Raw genomic sequence first — 14,538 nt, 5'->3', positions numbered from 1 at the left:
GTAGATACGTATAAAGGATAAGAAGAAAATAAATAGTAAGTTTTAAAGATTATTAGCTATAAAAACATTAACAACAAAATATAGTATAAAGTTAAGTAGATAGGCTACACTAAGACTACCTAGAAACTACTAGAAAAATTAAAAAAAAAATGCTAAGGGAAAGGTATAGAAGTATTAGAAGAGATTAGGTCAGGCAGTATTAATAAAAAAGAATTACTAAAAAATAAGTTACCTAAGGGGGACCTAAGATGAACAGTTGCTAAGCTACTTAGATCTATTTCCTTCTTAGTTAAAGGAGAATCTATTCTTTTATTACTAAATTCCTATAAACCTTATTCTATAAGTTTTCACTTCTTAAAATAGACCTTCTTATACACCTTCTTAAGACGGATTAATTAAGCGGACGCCGTAAGACGAGACTTAAGGGCCTATTACTAAGCATTGGCAGCCTTCTATTTAGCGTCCTAAGGACGGCGTAATTTAGCAAGAGTAATAGACAGTTTATTATCTAGCTGCATAGTAGTAGATTAAATATAAAACCCTAAAACAAATTAATTAGGGAACTAGATAACTATTTAAAGTAATAGGTCGCGTATATTTAGTATTAGAAATAAAGCAAATATTATAAAATAAATAAATATTTACTTTAGTGCACTCTAAATAAGAGGACGGTTATTAAGAAGATAGGTTCGCTAATGTAATATAAACTAGCCCCTTTTTTAAACAGTAAGAATACGGAGATAGTATAATCTCACTAAGAGATAATATTATAGCGATAGTACGAGTACAACAAGCAGCTAAGGAAGAAGAAATTGCTTTAAGTATAATAAGTAATAATATTAACTAAATTAATTAGATAAATATTATACCTCTAGTAAATAACTTAGAGATATTTAAAATCTTTAAGGATAAAGATAAAGAGAAGGGAGATAGTGTTACGGACGCTTTAAGTATAATATTATGGCTACTTAGAGAAGAGTTAAAAGAAGCTAGTTAGTTAATTTAGGCATAGTCTAAAATAGAGCCAATAGAGCTATATAATAAGGAATAGTAACTAAGGTTATATAACGTAATCTATATAATCTGTATAATCTATAGGATTTATAATAGAGTAGATAGAGTATACGTATATTACGTATAAGAAGGATTTTATAGGAGTACGGTTATATATTTAAGGACCCTTAGTCCCTACCTAGGTAGTTCCTTCCTTATAGTAATTCTTAGAATATAATTAAAGTTAATCTATTAGGCAACTACTCCGCTAGTTATTATTACGTTATTAACTTTAATTTATATTACCTATATACCTAGCCTAATAATAAGCCTATTGTAGTTCCTGCTATAAGGTTCCGTTATAACTCTAGGCTAAAGAGTAAAGGCTTTATATTAAGTCGGAACACGAATATAATTAAGATAAAGCTATATAGGTTAAGTGGCGAAAGATAGGAGCCTTAGGTAAGATCTATAATATAGCTATTTAGCTTAAAGCTTTACTAAAACAATATTAAGCCTTTCTAAAGCTCGCCTATAAGATAATATCACGCAATAATAATATAAGGTAGAACTCGTGGCTTATTATACTAGAGTTAGCAATAGAGCTTAAGAGCTTAATTTAAGTCTTTATTAATAAGAACTTTAGTAATCTATATAAGAACGAGCTTAGTTATAATAAGTAGGACACTATCTATAAAACAATTGCAATCTTAAAGCCTTTTAAAGACGCCATAAAGTCTATAAAAGGTAATTAAACTATATTTAATAAGGTTCTATAGAGTATAAATTTCCTTATAGATTACATTAAAAGTAAGTAAAAAGAGTACTCCTTTAATTAGAATCTCTTAGCCTCTCTTCTTACTATATGGCTTACTTTTAATAAGTACTACAGCTTAATAGATTAAACTCCTATATATATTACTACCTTACTCCTTAACCTAATGCTTTAAAAAATAGTATCTAGATAATTACTAGAGGCCACTAGAACTTTATAATAAAGGTATAATTAACTAAGTAATTAAATCCGTATAAAAGCTTTAGTAGAAGGAATATAAGTATAGGCTAGTTAACGGTAATAAGAGTTAGCTAATTAATCCTAATCTTATTATAAACACTTACTTCTAATAGAAGTATCTAGATTAACTTAAGCAAACCTCTAAAAAAGATAAATTTAAACGGTTTACTACTATAAGTACACCTCTTTTTAACGTTGTCTATTCTAACTATATAGTAGGCAAAGCCTCTATAAGTAATTACTATATCCTCCCTTAGCTAGTAGCTCAAATTAACTTAACGCGTAGAGTACTTACGCCTCTTATAAATAGCCATTAATATCCTCTCTATACTAGCCATATCAGCCAAAGCAGAACGCGTCTTCTCTAGCGCTTAGCGAATAATATTATAGAAGCGATTAAGGCTTAGAGTAACAGTGGTAGAGCAATCTAAATATTTAAAAGGCTGGCTTTAATAGATCGTTAAGTTAGGAGGCTTCGCGACAGTAAATATAGCCGTTAAAGCTATTAGCCTTAAAGAATCTATTAATAAAATAATAAGTAGCAATACGGGTAGGAATATAGTAAGTAATAAGGAAGTAAATAAGGCAGTAGGTAGATAAGAGAATTAAGTAAGCACAACTTATAGAGCCACTCTTAAGGCAAGATTAATCTAATCCTAATTAGGAAATTAGTGTATAATCAATATAATTAATATAATCAATTAGAATTAGTTGCGGTGGTTTTATAAAAAAATCAAAATCTATAGCTTAATTATAATTACACTGGTTATGTGCATCCTTGCTCATAAATACTACAGCATAAGAATTGCGACAGCGTTCGCAGTTGCGTCTCTATTTCTATTCAGAATCATAGAGATTATAAACTCTTTACAGCATTCTACTTCCTCCGCCTCCTTCCAACTTACAAAACCATTTGGCCAATATCATTTTGCTATCTATAACCTTAATTCAATCACTTTTTTTCTTAGTAAAATATCAGTTACTTTCTGCTTACTGTCTTACGTTACGACTTACTCAGATTTGGCTTCAAATCCACTTTGAACAAGAATGTAGGCGCCGGAATGAAAGTTGTGGCTGCCAATCAAGCGGTAAGGCCCAAAAAAGGGTTGCAACGCCTAATGTCTTAGGCCCAGTTTAGTAAAGTGCTTTTGTGCATCTACATCCACAGTATAGATATCATCTACTACCCCCACACAAGCCAAATAGTTCTTCTAGCCAATACATAGATTCTTAAAGCTATATACTACCTCTATAATACGTATATTCGGCTTACTATAGGGGATAATAGTGTTAATTTAGTTAGCACCTAATTGCGTTATATATACTACCCCTCTGCTAAATGAAATATTATGCTAATATCTAGATAGGCCTTATAGAAGTCGCCCTAAGAAGTACATTCTCAATATGCTGGGTGTCCATTACAATTTCGCGAACAAATCTTAAATTCAGGCCTTATACGGAGGTTCTAACGAAAGTTCTTGCACTTTCCTAATTAGGAAGTTTTAAAACTGACATACGCGCGAGCATAGGAGCGTATTTTACAGCCCACGAAGCGCATACTAGAGTCTACCCGGCGTATATTAAGGTACGTAAACTTTAAAGATTAATTCACCAGCCTAATACTATATATAATAAAATTAATTTACCAGATTTAAATTTATACTTAGTAAGACAATATAAAAATATAAAAAGTAGTAATGAGTATTATTATTCCTAAAAATTCCTAATTGGGAAGGTGTAAGAACTTTTGTTAGGGACCTCGTACGGTATTAGCGTTGCGAGACATTATTTTAAGGTCGCCACTAATCATACACCCCCTAAATGATAACATAGGTGATGGGGTTATGAAGGTGACCTGGTTGTGAAGGTTTGCAGGTTTCGCAACCAAATTTTGTCTGTGTTTGATTCAAATCAAGCGCATAGATAAAATTTGGTTGCGAAACCTGCAAACCTTTATAACTAGGGTCACCTTCATAACCCTATCACCTACGTTATCATTTAGGGGGTGTATGATTAGTGGCGACCTATTTTAACATGCAGGATGCGTTATTCCAAGTACCCCTTCACCGGTCTCATAACCATCTGACAGTCCAGCCTTTTGAATATGCTAATTTTCCGGGTCACTGTTAATCAATGAAAGCGTTTTCGATGTAATCACTAGATTGTTTGTGGCTTCAATCGCAAGGTTTGCGATTTTTTACGAGAAGAAGTGCTAGTTCTAAGCCGCTTCCGAGTATGTTGAGAAAGTACGCTCTGTTTTCCGATGCAGAATATCAATTGCCAGAACTAAATTTACACCGTCTCAGATAACATATTCCCAACTATCCTGTAGCTATATAACCCAATCTTCCAAATACCAAAGCCCCGCTTTCAATGGTATTGTATTTCAACCACTTCGTATCACTTTCGCATCACCGTACAAGGGATGCAGCAGCAATCGCATTCATTCGTCTCATAGCAACCTTTGCTGGGAGGACCTTTGTTGGGTATAGCTTTGGCGGATGCAGCTTTGGCGGGATCGGCTTTGGCGGGATCGGCTTTGAAGGACGCGCCTTTGACGGGCGCACCTTTGACGGATGCACCTTTGTCACTCGGGGTGGTGTTCGATGTTGTGGAACCTCCAGGCATGTTTACAGTGTGATCGCGGAGATATCGTGTCTGAAGAAAATACTCTCTAGCCTAGAAGGGCAAGGCACGGAGATTGTGGGGCAGAAATGCTATGGCAATGTGAGCAGGGATTATTATCACCGACACTGTTGAAACTCACAGATGATAATTGTATCTTTTGAGATATTTTCTCAAAGTAGTGAATTTGTGGTAGATCTTGAATGCGATCTATGAAGGAATAAGCAATTGAGATAGAAGCAGAGATGGTGAATTTGGAGGTATTTAAGCTCTCAACATCTCTATGCCCTTGGTAACGATACTACGCCGCAGCGCATGCTGACACCAGGATTAGTTCGAGGACGCGCACGCAAACCTTATTTTGGTACCCAGAAATTGAGTATTGGTATCTAAGAGCTTTATTTTAATAGCCTTGTTAGCGCTTGGGGCGATTGCTCTAAAGTGGCTGTTACAATATCCTAGGAGCTCTAGTTGTCTGTCTGTTGCGCCAATAATTCTCGCGGTTTCTATGGGAAGTGTCCGAATCTGAGTCACGAATTGTTTCACGAACACACGAAATTGAGCGTTAATCTTCATTGGACCCGCGTTAAACGCCTCTTTTGGTTTTCGAAACCGCCTGGAATCAGTGATCTACTTAGACTGGGTTAATTCTAGAGCTCCATGGTGGAGTCGTAGTTTGATTGGACTGGATCCTGTCAATTTGATTTTTATTTTTATTTTTTTTATATCTGTTGTATTATACTACGTACAATACTGCGTATGCAGCCTCTAGGCTATAGCGCTATAGTTCTATATACATAAATCCTTTCTAGGCAGCTTAATATATATTAGTAGCTATATCCTAGTAGTTTATAAACCCCTAAATTAGGAGTTTATAGTTTCCTAGTAAAATACTAAGATACTATAACTACTAGGGAATAAGAAAATAGTAAGAAGAACTATAAGAAATCCTAACCCCTATCCCTATCCTTTTATAATTTATTTCTATCCTTTTACTCTTTACTATCTTTTTACCTAGAGGCCTAGTAGGAGTTACCTCCTTCTAGACTTCTATTAATTTTATTCTTCTATAGAATCTTCTACACTAGTACTATATACTAGTTTAGCTGCTCTAAGATTTTTATAGTCTTTACTATTAGCAAAGTATTTTTCTTTATAATTATCGGAACGTTAATTATGTAATGTGGTCATAGGACCATATAGCAAGGTTAGCTAACCTAACCTTAGAGCAACCCCTTACTTCTAGTAAAAACAATTAACTACCAACTTTAACACCGCATACGTACCACTATAAGTAATATTTATGCACGTTAATAAAGCGAGTATACTAACACTAATTAGTAGACGTATAGATCAGGAAATACGCAATAGCAAAGCTCAAAACCACACATTAGCTTAACTGCTAATACATCAGATTACAGAGCTATCGCCCTATTTTAGTTAAAGGAGAAAGCTACGTTACCCTTAAAGCTTAAGACCACGTATTAGCTTACTAACGCGTAAAATCACCTAGAGAATCGTATCTTTACTTAGAGAGAGCTACGTCACCCCTTAAAGCTTAAGACCACGCATTAACTTAACTGTTAACGCGTTAGATCGCCTAGAGGACCTTAAAGCTTAAGACCACGTATTAACTTAACTGCTAACGCGTAAGATCGCCTAGAGGACCATATCTTTGCTAAGAATCGTCTTTAGTCTTTAGTCTTTAAAAACTATAGATTTATTAAGGGGACACGCACACACCCTTATACCCTTACCTTTACACCCCCGACCTTAACCTTAACCTTAACCTTAACCTTAACCTTAACTTCTAAACGACGACTACCCTTATACACAAAGACACGATAATATAGAAATTAACTAAAAGGAAAGAATTGCTAAATACAGCTATAGAATTAACTTAGAGACGGCTACGGATAATAATTTAGCAGAGTATATGGAGACTAAGATACACCTATATATACGGCACAACCTTATAGACTTTTCACTATAGACAGTATATTAGGAAGACTTTAAAGACTTTACACTAAAGCTCTTTAAATAAGTATAATCTAAAACTAGAGCGGGAATCCGTAACTACCTAGTTAAGAGAGGAGTATACGTTATTAAATAAGATAAGAAGTATACCCTTAGCAAGGTGCTAACGGACGTTACCTATAAAGAAGAGTTTTATAAATAGACAGATAAGGAGCTTATCACGGCCCTTATAAAGGTAAAGCTAATAATTATAATAACTCTGCAAGACTAACTTAATTCAACCTTAGACAAGCTTACTATACCTCTAGCCCCACTACTAGGTACTCCACCAACTCCACCAGCTATTCCAGCCGCTGTACTACCAGCTACTCCAGTTGCTATACCGCCAGCTACCCCAATCGCAGCACCGCCAGCTACCCCAGTCGCTACCCCTACTACCCCTACTATCCCCCCCAGATCTACTCCAATTGCTACACCGCCAGCTACTCTAATTACTACCCCTACTAACCTTACTACCCCTCCTGGTTCTTAATCCTCTAATTATAACTAAATCCACGCTCTTATTAACCAACTGCTATAGCTAAAAAAGCAGCAACTATAGTAGCTATAGTAACCGCAGCAGCTATATATATATATACTACCCAAACTAACTATGCCTAGCGTAGAGCAAGGACCTAAGCAAGGATCTAGATATAGTAAGAAGGTGGCTATAATTATAAAGATCTACATAGATAACTAAAAGTACAATAAAGTTAACAATAGCTTTAACTTTAAGCTAACTATCTTTTATAATATCTATAAGAGATCTAGCTTACCACTAAAAGGCTATATAGTGGCATTCCCTAGTATACTAAAAGGGCTTGCTTAGGACCACTACTATAACAGCAACCTTAAGTTAAGACCTTTTACTAAAGCCTATAACTATATATAACAGTTCTTTAAAGGGCCAGAATACTACTATAAGAATTTTATAAAGTAGAACAGTATAACCCTTTAAGAAGTTATAGATAAGAACCCTAACAAGTTAATCTATTAAAACTTCCAACTACTTATAGATAAGCTGCTAAAGCAACGCCACGGACTATACCTAGACTTCTATATAAACCGCATTCTTATAAATAAGCTAGTTACTGCTTATTAGGGAGTACCAGCATACCGTATTACTATCTCTAACCCTTTAGAAAACCTCTCTTAGTTAATTAGCAAGCTATAATCCTCCATTATTACGTGGGAAAAAGAACACCCCCTATAGGCCTTAATGAGATCGTCTCATTAAGCCTTCTTTACAGATTAACGCTATTACTAAAATGACCAAAATTAAAACCGAAACACTAATCGCTATAGTAGTAATTACCCCTATAGAACCAACAGTAGACTAAAGGCCAAGTACTATGTCTATAAGAAGGAGGACTGCCGTTCATGGAAATATATAGAGGAGGAGCGTAATTAGTCCAAAGACAACTATAAGAGACGTTTTATTAATATCAAGGGCCGCAATAAGGGCAACTTTAACAACTACTTTAAACAATACGTCACCGTCTGCAAAAGAGATAAAGAGGATAACTCAGACTTCGAAGCCTACATACACGACGCTAACAACTCTAAAAGCGATGCCGGAGAACCTAACAATAGTTCTACCTATATCACTACCTTTAGAACACTTACTATAGAGGAAGCAACCTCTATAAGCGTAGAACTAGCCAATAAGGCTTATACATACCTGCTTACGGCTTTAGAACTCACCACGGAGTCCACCACGGAACCTTATATAGAGACCGACCCATTTGCCTACAGTACGGCTACAGCTACAGCGTTACAATATACCTTAACGGTCTTTATAGGAATTATAATTAATACAGGTGCTTTATATAAGTCTATAGCTAGCTATGGTTAATTTCAAGCTCTATAGGCCGTAGATAAGTTTATAAGTCTTAACACGTTAACTAAGGGCTAAGTAACTATCTAATTTAGAATTGGAGCCTCTATATCTATCGGAACTATAGATATTAACAGCCCTATAGGCAAGGTATAATTCTATATCGTTAAAGTAGATACTCTCTTCCTACTTTGCTTAGCAGATATAGATAGACTCTATATTAAATACAATAACCTAAAGGACGTTATTATTACTCGCACTAAAAGGGTGCTAGTAGTTAGACGATTTAGCTACCCATTTCTCTTATAGAGCTTCTCCTTATAGTCTTATTTAGTTAAGTCTTTTAATATAAACCCTTGCTACTTAACTAACGTAGAACTACGACGTCTACACCGTTAATTTAGTCACCTATCAGTTAATAAACTGTAAAAGCTTCTTAATAAAGCTGGCTACGGCTATAACACTAATAAATCCGCTATTAAAGAGCTAACTAGACTCTGCTACTATTGCTAGAAGTATAGTAGATCTCCAGGTAGATTTCGCTTTACCCTATAAGATAATGTTAATTTTAATTACAATATCATCGTTAACATTATGTATATTAGCGGCTCCCCCCTACTATACATAGTTGATAAAGCAACTTAATTTTAAGCTGGTAGATAGCTACAAGATATCAGCGCTAAGTATACTTAGGACATTCTACGGATATGCTAGATTAACAGCTACTTAGGACCACTAGACCTAATCACCATAGACGCTAGGAAGAACTTTATTAGTAAGGAGTTTAAGCACTACGCTGCTACCATAGGAGTAACCACAAAGTCAGTTCCAGTCGAATCACACAATTCTATTAGAATGGTAGAGCGCTACTATAGTCCGCTATAACAAGCCTACCAAATCATTACAACTAAAATCCCTAAAATTAGTAAGGAGATGGCCCTATAAATGGCCTTTAAAGCTATTAATAATACGGCTGGCCTAGAAGGCCTAGTCCCTACACTCCTAGTCTTTAGAGCCTACCCCTAAATAGTTAAATCGGACGCGCTATTACCTTTAGTTATATAGCGAGCTATGGCTATTAAGAAAGCAATAGTAGAAATCTAGAAGCTATAAGCTAAACAACAAATCGCTAATGCTCTTAATATGCGAAACGGACCATAAACTAACGCCATTTACGGCCTCCCACCTAGTTCGCCTATCTTAGTTTAGAGAAAAGGTAATACTGGCTAAAGTGGTTATTAGGATAGGCCACACACGCTACTTGCCGTTAATAGTAAGACCTATACCATAAAGCTACCAAATAGGCCTACGACCTTCCGCTCTACGGTCGTAAAACCTCACCTACTAGACCTATAAGACCCAGTCAAACCATAAAAGCCTATTAAATCAGCTAAACTAGTACCTTTACTAGCTAAACCTCAATTGTTACCTAAAGCCGAATTATAGCTACTGCCAAAGCAAGGCAGAGGTCGCCCCTATAAATACCCATTACTTACGGCTATCGCAGACACGGCTACTATAGACGCTACAATAGATATAGGTGCTTTTATGGGTAATATTATAGATATCGCTAATATCGCTATCTACTTATAGAACGATAATAACACCTAATTTAGCGCTTTACGACAAAAGGAGGTTATAGGCCTACTTAAGAAAGGCGTCTTTAAGATTATTAAGCTACGTAATATGCCAAAGGGGGTTAGACTCTTTAACTTATAGTTTATTAATAAGATTAAGAATAAGGGAACCGATAGAGCCTTTAAGAAATTATAACTTGTTATATAGGCCTATAATAATTTAGAGAAAGAGCTAGTCCTTATTTAGTCACCAATAATTTAACAGGTTAGCCAGCGGCTAATTCTCTATATCGCTGCTATGCTACCGTAGACACAACTCTACCTCTAAGATATCTTATAAGCCTACGTCTAGTCTACTATAAACCTAAACCGCGAGTTCTATATATAACCACTATATAAGCTAAATAAATAATTAGGAATTAATATAGACTCCATTTTAAAGGTTATAAAGCTACTTTACAGAGTACCTAAAGCTAGAAACCACTGGTTTAAGACCTACTATTTACACTACGTTAATTAGCTGTAAATAGACCAGTCCATATACAACCCTTACTTACTCTATAATAACAAGCCTTTTAGAATCGTTGGCCTATAGACTAATAATACCTTTATAGAGGCTAAATAAAGCAAACTATATAAGGCCAAATTTATGGCTAAGGAGCGAGAGTAATTAACTGCTAATACACTAATTAAGTTTAATAGAGGACTTATTTAATTAACACAAGACGGGAGTATTACGCTAACGCAAAAGCGCTAGTATAAAAACCTTAGTGTGGTTAACACTACGCTAATAGATAGTACTAGCTCCAGAGGAGTTACATATGGCCTACTTACGCCAAAGGACCAGTATATCACTCAACGCGCTAAAGGAGCCTATATTACCTTAGTCTGTTAGCTAAAGGCCTTATTTAACCTATCCTTTGCTACCTAGGTAATTAACCCAGTTAAAGATAATATAAAGAGTCTTAATAAGCAATTAAGCTAGCAGATTAAGAACGTAAATAGAGGCCTAAAGTTCATTAAGCTAGATATTAACACCTTATAACTCCTAATATTTATAAACGCTTCCTTCGCCAACAATAAGGACTTATCTTCGCAAATTAGCTATATATTTATACTAGCAGACGCCTTAAATAAGGCAAATATCATCTACTAGTCCTTAATTAAGTGCAAAAGAGTCACTAGGAGTATATTAGCCTTAGAGTTATATAGTATAGCGTATGGTTTTAACATAGGCGCTATAATTAAATCCATACTAGACAAGGTCTTACAGGTCAACTTACTACTCGTTCTCTATACTAATTTAAAGTCTTTATACAACTGTCTTATCCAACTAGAAACTACGCAAGAGAAACGCTTAATAATTGATATAATATGCCTTCGCCAAGCTTATAAACAAAGACAGATTACTAAAGTTAAGTAGATCGATAGAGATACTAACCCTACAGACGCTATAACAAAGGGTAAGCCCTATACGGCACTATTACAGCTTATTAACACAAATTAAGTTAAATTACAGGCTATAGGATAGGTTAAGCAAACGGATTCGACTTTAGTTTAGCATTAGCGCTAGTACTAAGCAAGCCAATAGCAATTTTCCATCCCGGGGATAGAAAATCCTAATTAGTTAGCAGAAGTTAGGTTCGGCAGAATTTGGCAGAATTTGGCAGAATTCGGTATTATAGCAGAATTCGGCAGAATTCGGTAACATATCAGAATTTAGCAGAATTTGGTAATATAGCAGAATTTAGCAGAAAGTCGCTATTGCGTATATACTACGAATAGCCTAAAAGTAGACTTAACTTTAAAGTATAGATTAGTCTTCTTTTTAGAGTTGCTCCAGTGTTAGAACGTTAATTATATAATATAATCACGGGACCACGTAGCAAGGTTAGCTAACCTAACCTTAGAGCAACCCCTTACTTCTAGTAAAAATAATCAACTACCAACTTTAACACCGCATACGTACCACTACAAGTGATATTCATGCACGTTAATAAAGCGAGTATACCGACAATAATTAATGTAAAGAGGGGTGGTATACTTATAAGGCCTACCGCTTATTAAGCAGGTAGGACAGTAGTAGTCTTTAGATAGATATATATTAGCGACTTAGTTAATTAAGACATAAGCACGGCAAAAGGGTCGCGCAAGCCTATACGATTGGATTGTCTATAAACGAGAATCTAAAGCTAAAGAAAGGAAAGGAGAAGAAGGGGAGCGCCGCTCGAAGCTATATACAATCTTCGCGTCACGTAACCACAATATACGGCAATCTGTGGTAACTTGCCAGTGCGTAGTTCTGCCAAGTTCTGCTAGTGCCGTAATATTACCCCCCCCTCTAAAAAAGCCTGCCCTTAGGCTTTGCCGCTAAAAGTCTTAGTAAGAGAATCTAACTAATTAGATAACTTCGACCACTAGTTAAAGTTCCTAGATATCTTAATACCTTATATAATTAAGAAATTTCTAGGGTGTTCTTATCCTTATATTCTTCTAGTAGCTTATTATCTTTATTATACTAGCATTCTATCTACTTATCTAGGTACTTTGGCGGTCTAGGTTTATTAGGGTAACAGCTATAAAACTCCTAAAGCTTATAGGGGCTACCTATAAAGTTCTATATAGGGTACTAAGTGGGGTCTGGGTTATATCCTTTCCAACTAATATAATACTTTAACGTTCCCTTTATAAGTTTATAGGCCAGTATTTCTTTAATTTCCCATTTATTATTATTGTTAACTTAAATTAATAGGGGAGGTTTATTCTTTTATCCGGGTAGTAGGTTATTTATAGCTTTCTATAGCTTATCTAGTAAGAAGATAGGGTGGACTTTAATTAAGTCTGGGAGCTTAACCTTATACAAGTTGCCTACTTTATTAAGAATTTTATACAGTCCTGCTATTTTATAGTCTAGCTTATAGCTAGGCCGTTTTATCTTTTAGTTCTTTATTATAACCCAGACCATATCGCCTATAGTAAAGTTAGGCTCGCGCCTATACTTATTTACCTACTATTTTATTAACTTCTAGGCCTTTTTTAGGTTTATACGGGCTACTTTCTAGGCTTCTTCTAAGCGCTTAGCGTACTGCTAGGCTTCCTTATAAGATAGTTTTTTATATACAGTCTAGGGCCCTTCTAGTCTTTCCCAGTTAAAGCTTATATAGGGTAGGTAACCTATTTTTAGTTAAATAGGGGCAAATCCAGTAGAGTCGTGGGGTAGGGTCGCTTGGGTGTAGTCTATTAAGGGCAATAATTCGGCCTAATTATCCTAAAAGTAGTTAATAAAAGGCCGGAGTCTCTAGTCTAAGTATTAATTTATAATCTCCGTTTAACCGTCTGTCTGGGGGTAATATACTGTAAAAAGCTTTAGCTTAATGCCTAGGATCCGGGTAAACTTATTCTAAAAGGCTGATATAAACTACGGCCTATAGTTAGATATAATAGTGTCTAGTGGTCTGTAAATTTGGTAAATGTAGTAGATATACAGTCGGGCTGCCTCTTTAGCATTAATATTCTTGTGATGGGGAATTAAAAATAGGCGCTTGCCAAAGCAGTTAACTAGGATTATAACTATATTATATCCGTTACGGTCTAGAGGTAGCTTATAAAAGTCTATAGAGATATATTACTAGGGGCGGTTAGGTATTAGGAGGGGTTTTAATAATCCTAGGGTTTTATCTTATAGGATTATAGACCTATAGTAGTCGTTGCAGTTCCGTATATAGCGGTTAATATCTATAACTATTCCGGGCTAGTAGTAGCGGTCGCTAATAATCCTATAGGTCTTATTCTTTCTAGGGTAGGCCGTAGAGACCTAGGTATATGCTTTAGTAATAAGCTAAGTCTATAAGTTCTGTTCCTCTACTACTACCAGCCGTTTCTAATGCTTAAGTAATCCATTTTTGAGGGACCATAGGCTGGTAACGTTCTTTACCTTTTCACGGTACTCCTATAGAAAAGGGGCCGTACGGTTTATCTATAGTAATTTGTTGATTAAGTTAAGTCCTAAAGGGTTAATAGGATATATCTTGGCGCCTAAGGAGTCTATACTTAGTTCTGCCTATATCTAGGGGTTAAGGTGCTCTAGTTATAGTAGCGTCTAGGTCCGTAATAAGATCTTTATAGCCGTATAGTTACCTAGGTCTTATTCGCGCCTAGTAAGAGCATCCGCATAGTTTATAGCACCTAGTCTATATATAATTAAGAAGTTAAACTAAGATAGGATATCCGCCTAGCGTGCCTGCCGGGCTATAAGGGCCTTAGTTATTATAAAGTATTCTAGGGCCTTATAATCTAATACTACTTTAATAGGTTTAGGGGTCCCCTCTAGCTATATACGCTAGTGCTAAAAGCTAGAGATAATAGCCAGTATTTCTTTATTATAGATATAGTAGTTTAGTTTAGTATCTATTATAGTCTTTAAATAGTATATAATAGGGTGCTATTTTCTGTCCAGTTGCTTTTGGGAAAAAATA

General features: G+C 35.4%; 1 protein-coding gene across 1 annotated transcript; it reads right to left on the bottom strand.

Moving 5' to 3' along the window:
• Nucleotides 1-4,176: 4,176 nt before the first annotated feature.
• On the bottom strand, nucleotides 4,177-4,886 carry K441DRAFT_668391 (uncharacterized protein). Its single transcript, XM_067649997.1, has 2 exons — nucleotides 4,776-4,886; nucleotides 4,177-4,725 (listed from the first exon to the last, which is right to left on the bottom strand). The coding sequence occupies exon 2, from the start codon at nucleotides 4,634-4,636 to the stop codon at nucleotides 4,409-4,411; it is 228 nt and encodes a 75-aa protein (XP_067498417.1). The 5' UTR covers nucleotides 4,637-4,725; nucleotides 4,776-4,886; the 3' UTR covers nucleotides 4,177-4,408.
• Nucleotides 4,887-14,538: the final 9,652 nt, after the last annotated feature.

This window comes from Cenococcum geophilum, assembly GCF_001692895.1.
Source record: "Cenococcum geophilum 1.58 unplaced genomic scaffold K441scaffold_62, whole genome shotgun sequence".
Lineage (NCBI taxonomy): Eukaryota > Fungi > Ascomycota > Dothideomycetes > Gloniales > Gloniaceae > Cenococcum > Cenococcum geophilum.
Note: the sequence above shows the minus strand (reverse complement) of the source record. Positions and strands in the feature narration are given on the sequence as shown.

Coding starts and splice junctions, on each gene's coding strand:
- K441DRAFT_668391 (XM_067649997.1), bottom strand. CDS start 4,636: ATGCCTGGAGGTTCCACAACATCGAACACCACCCCGAGTGACAAAGGT.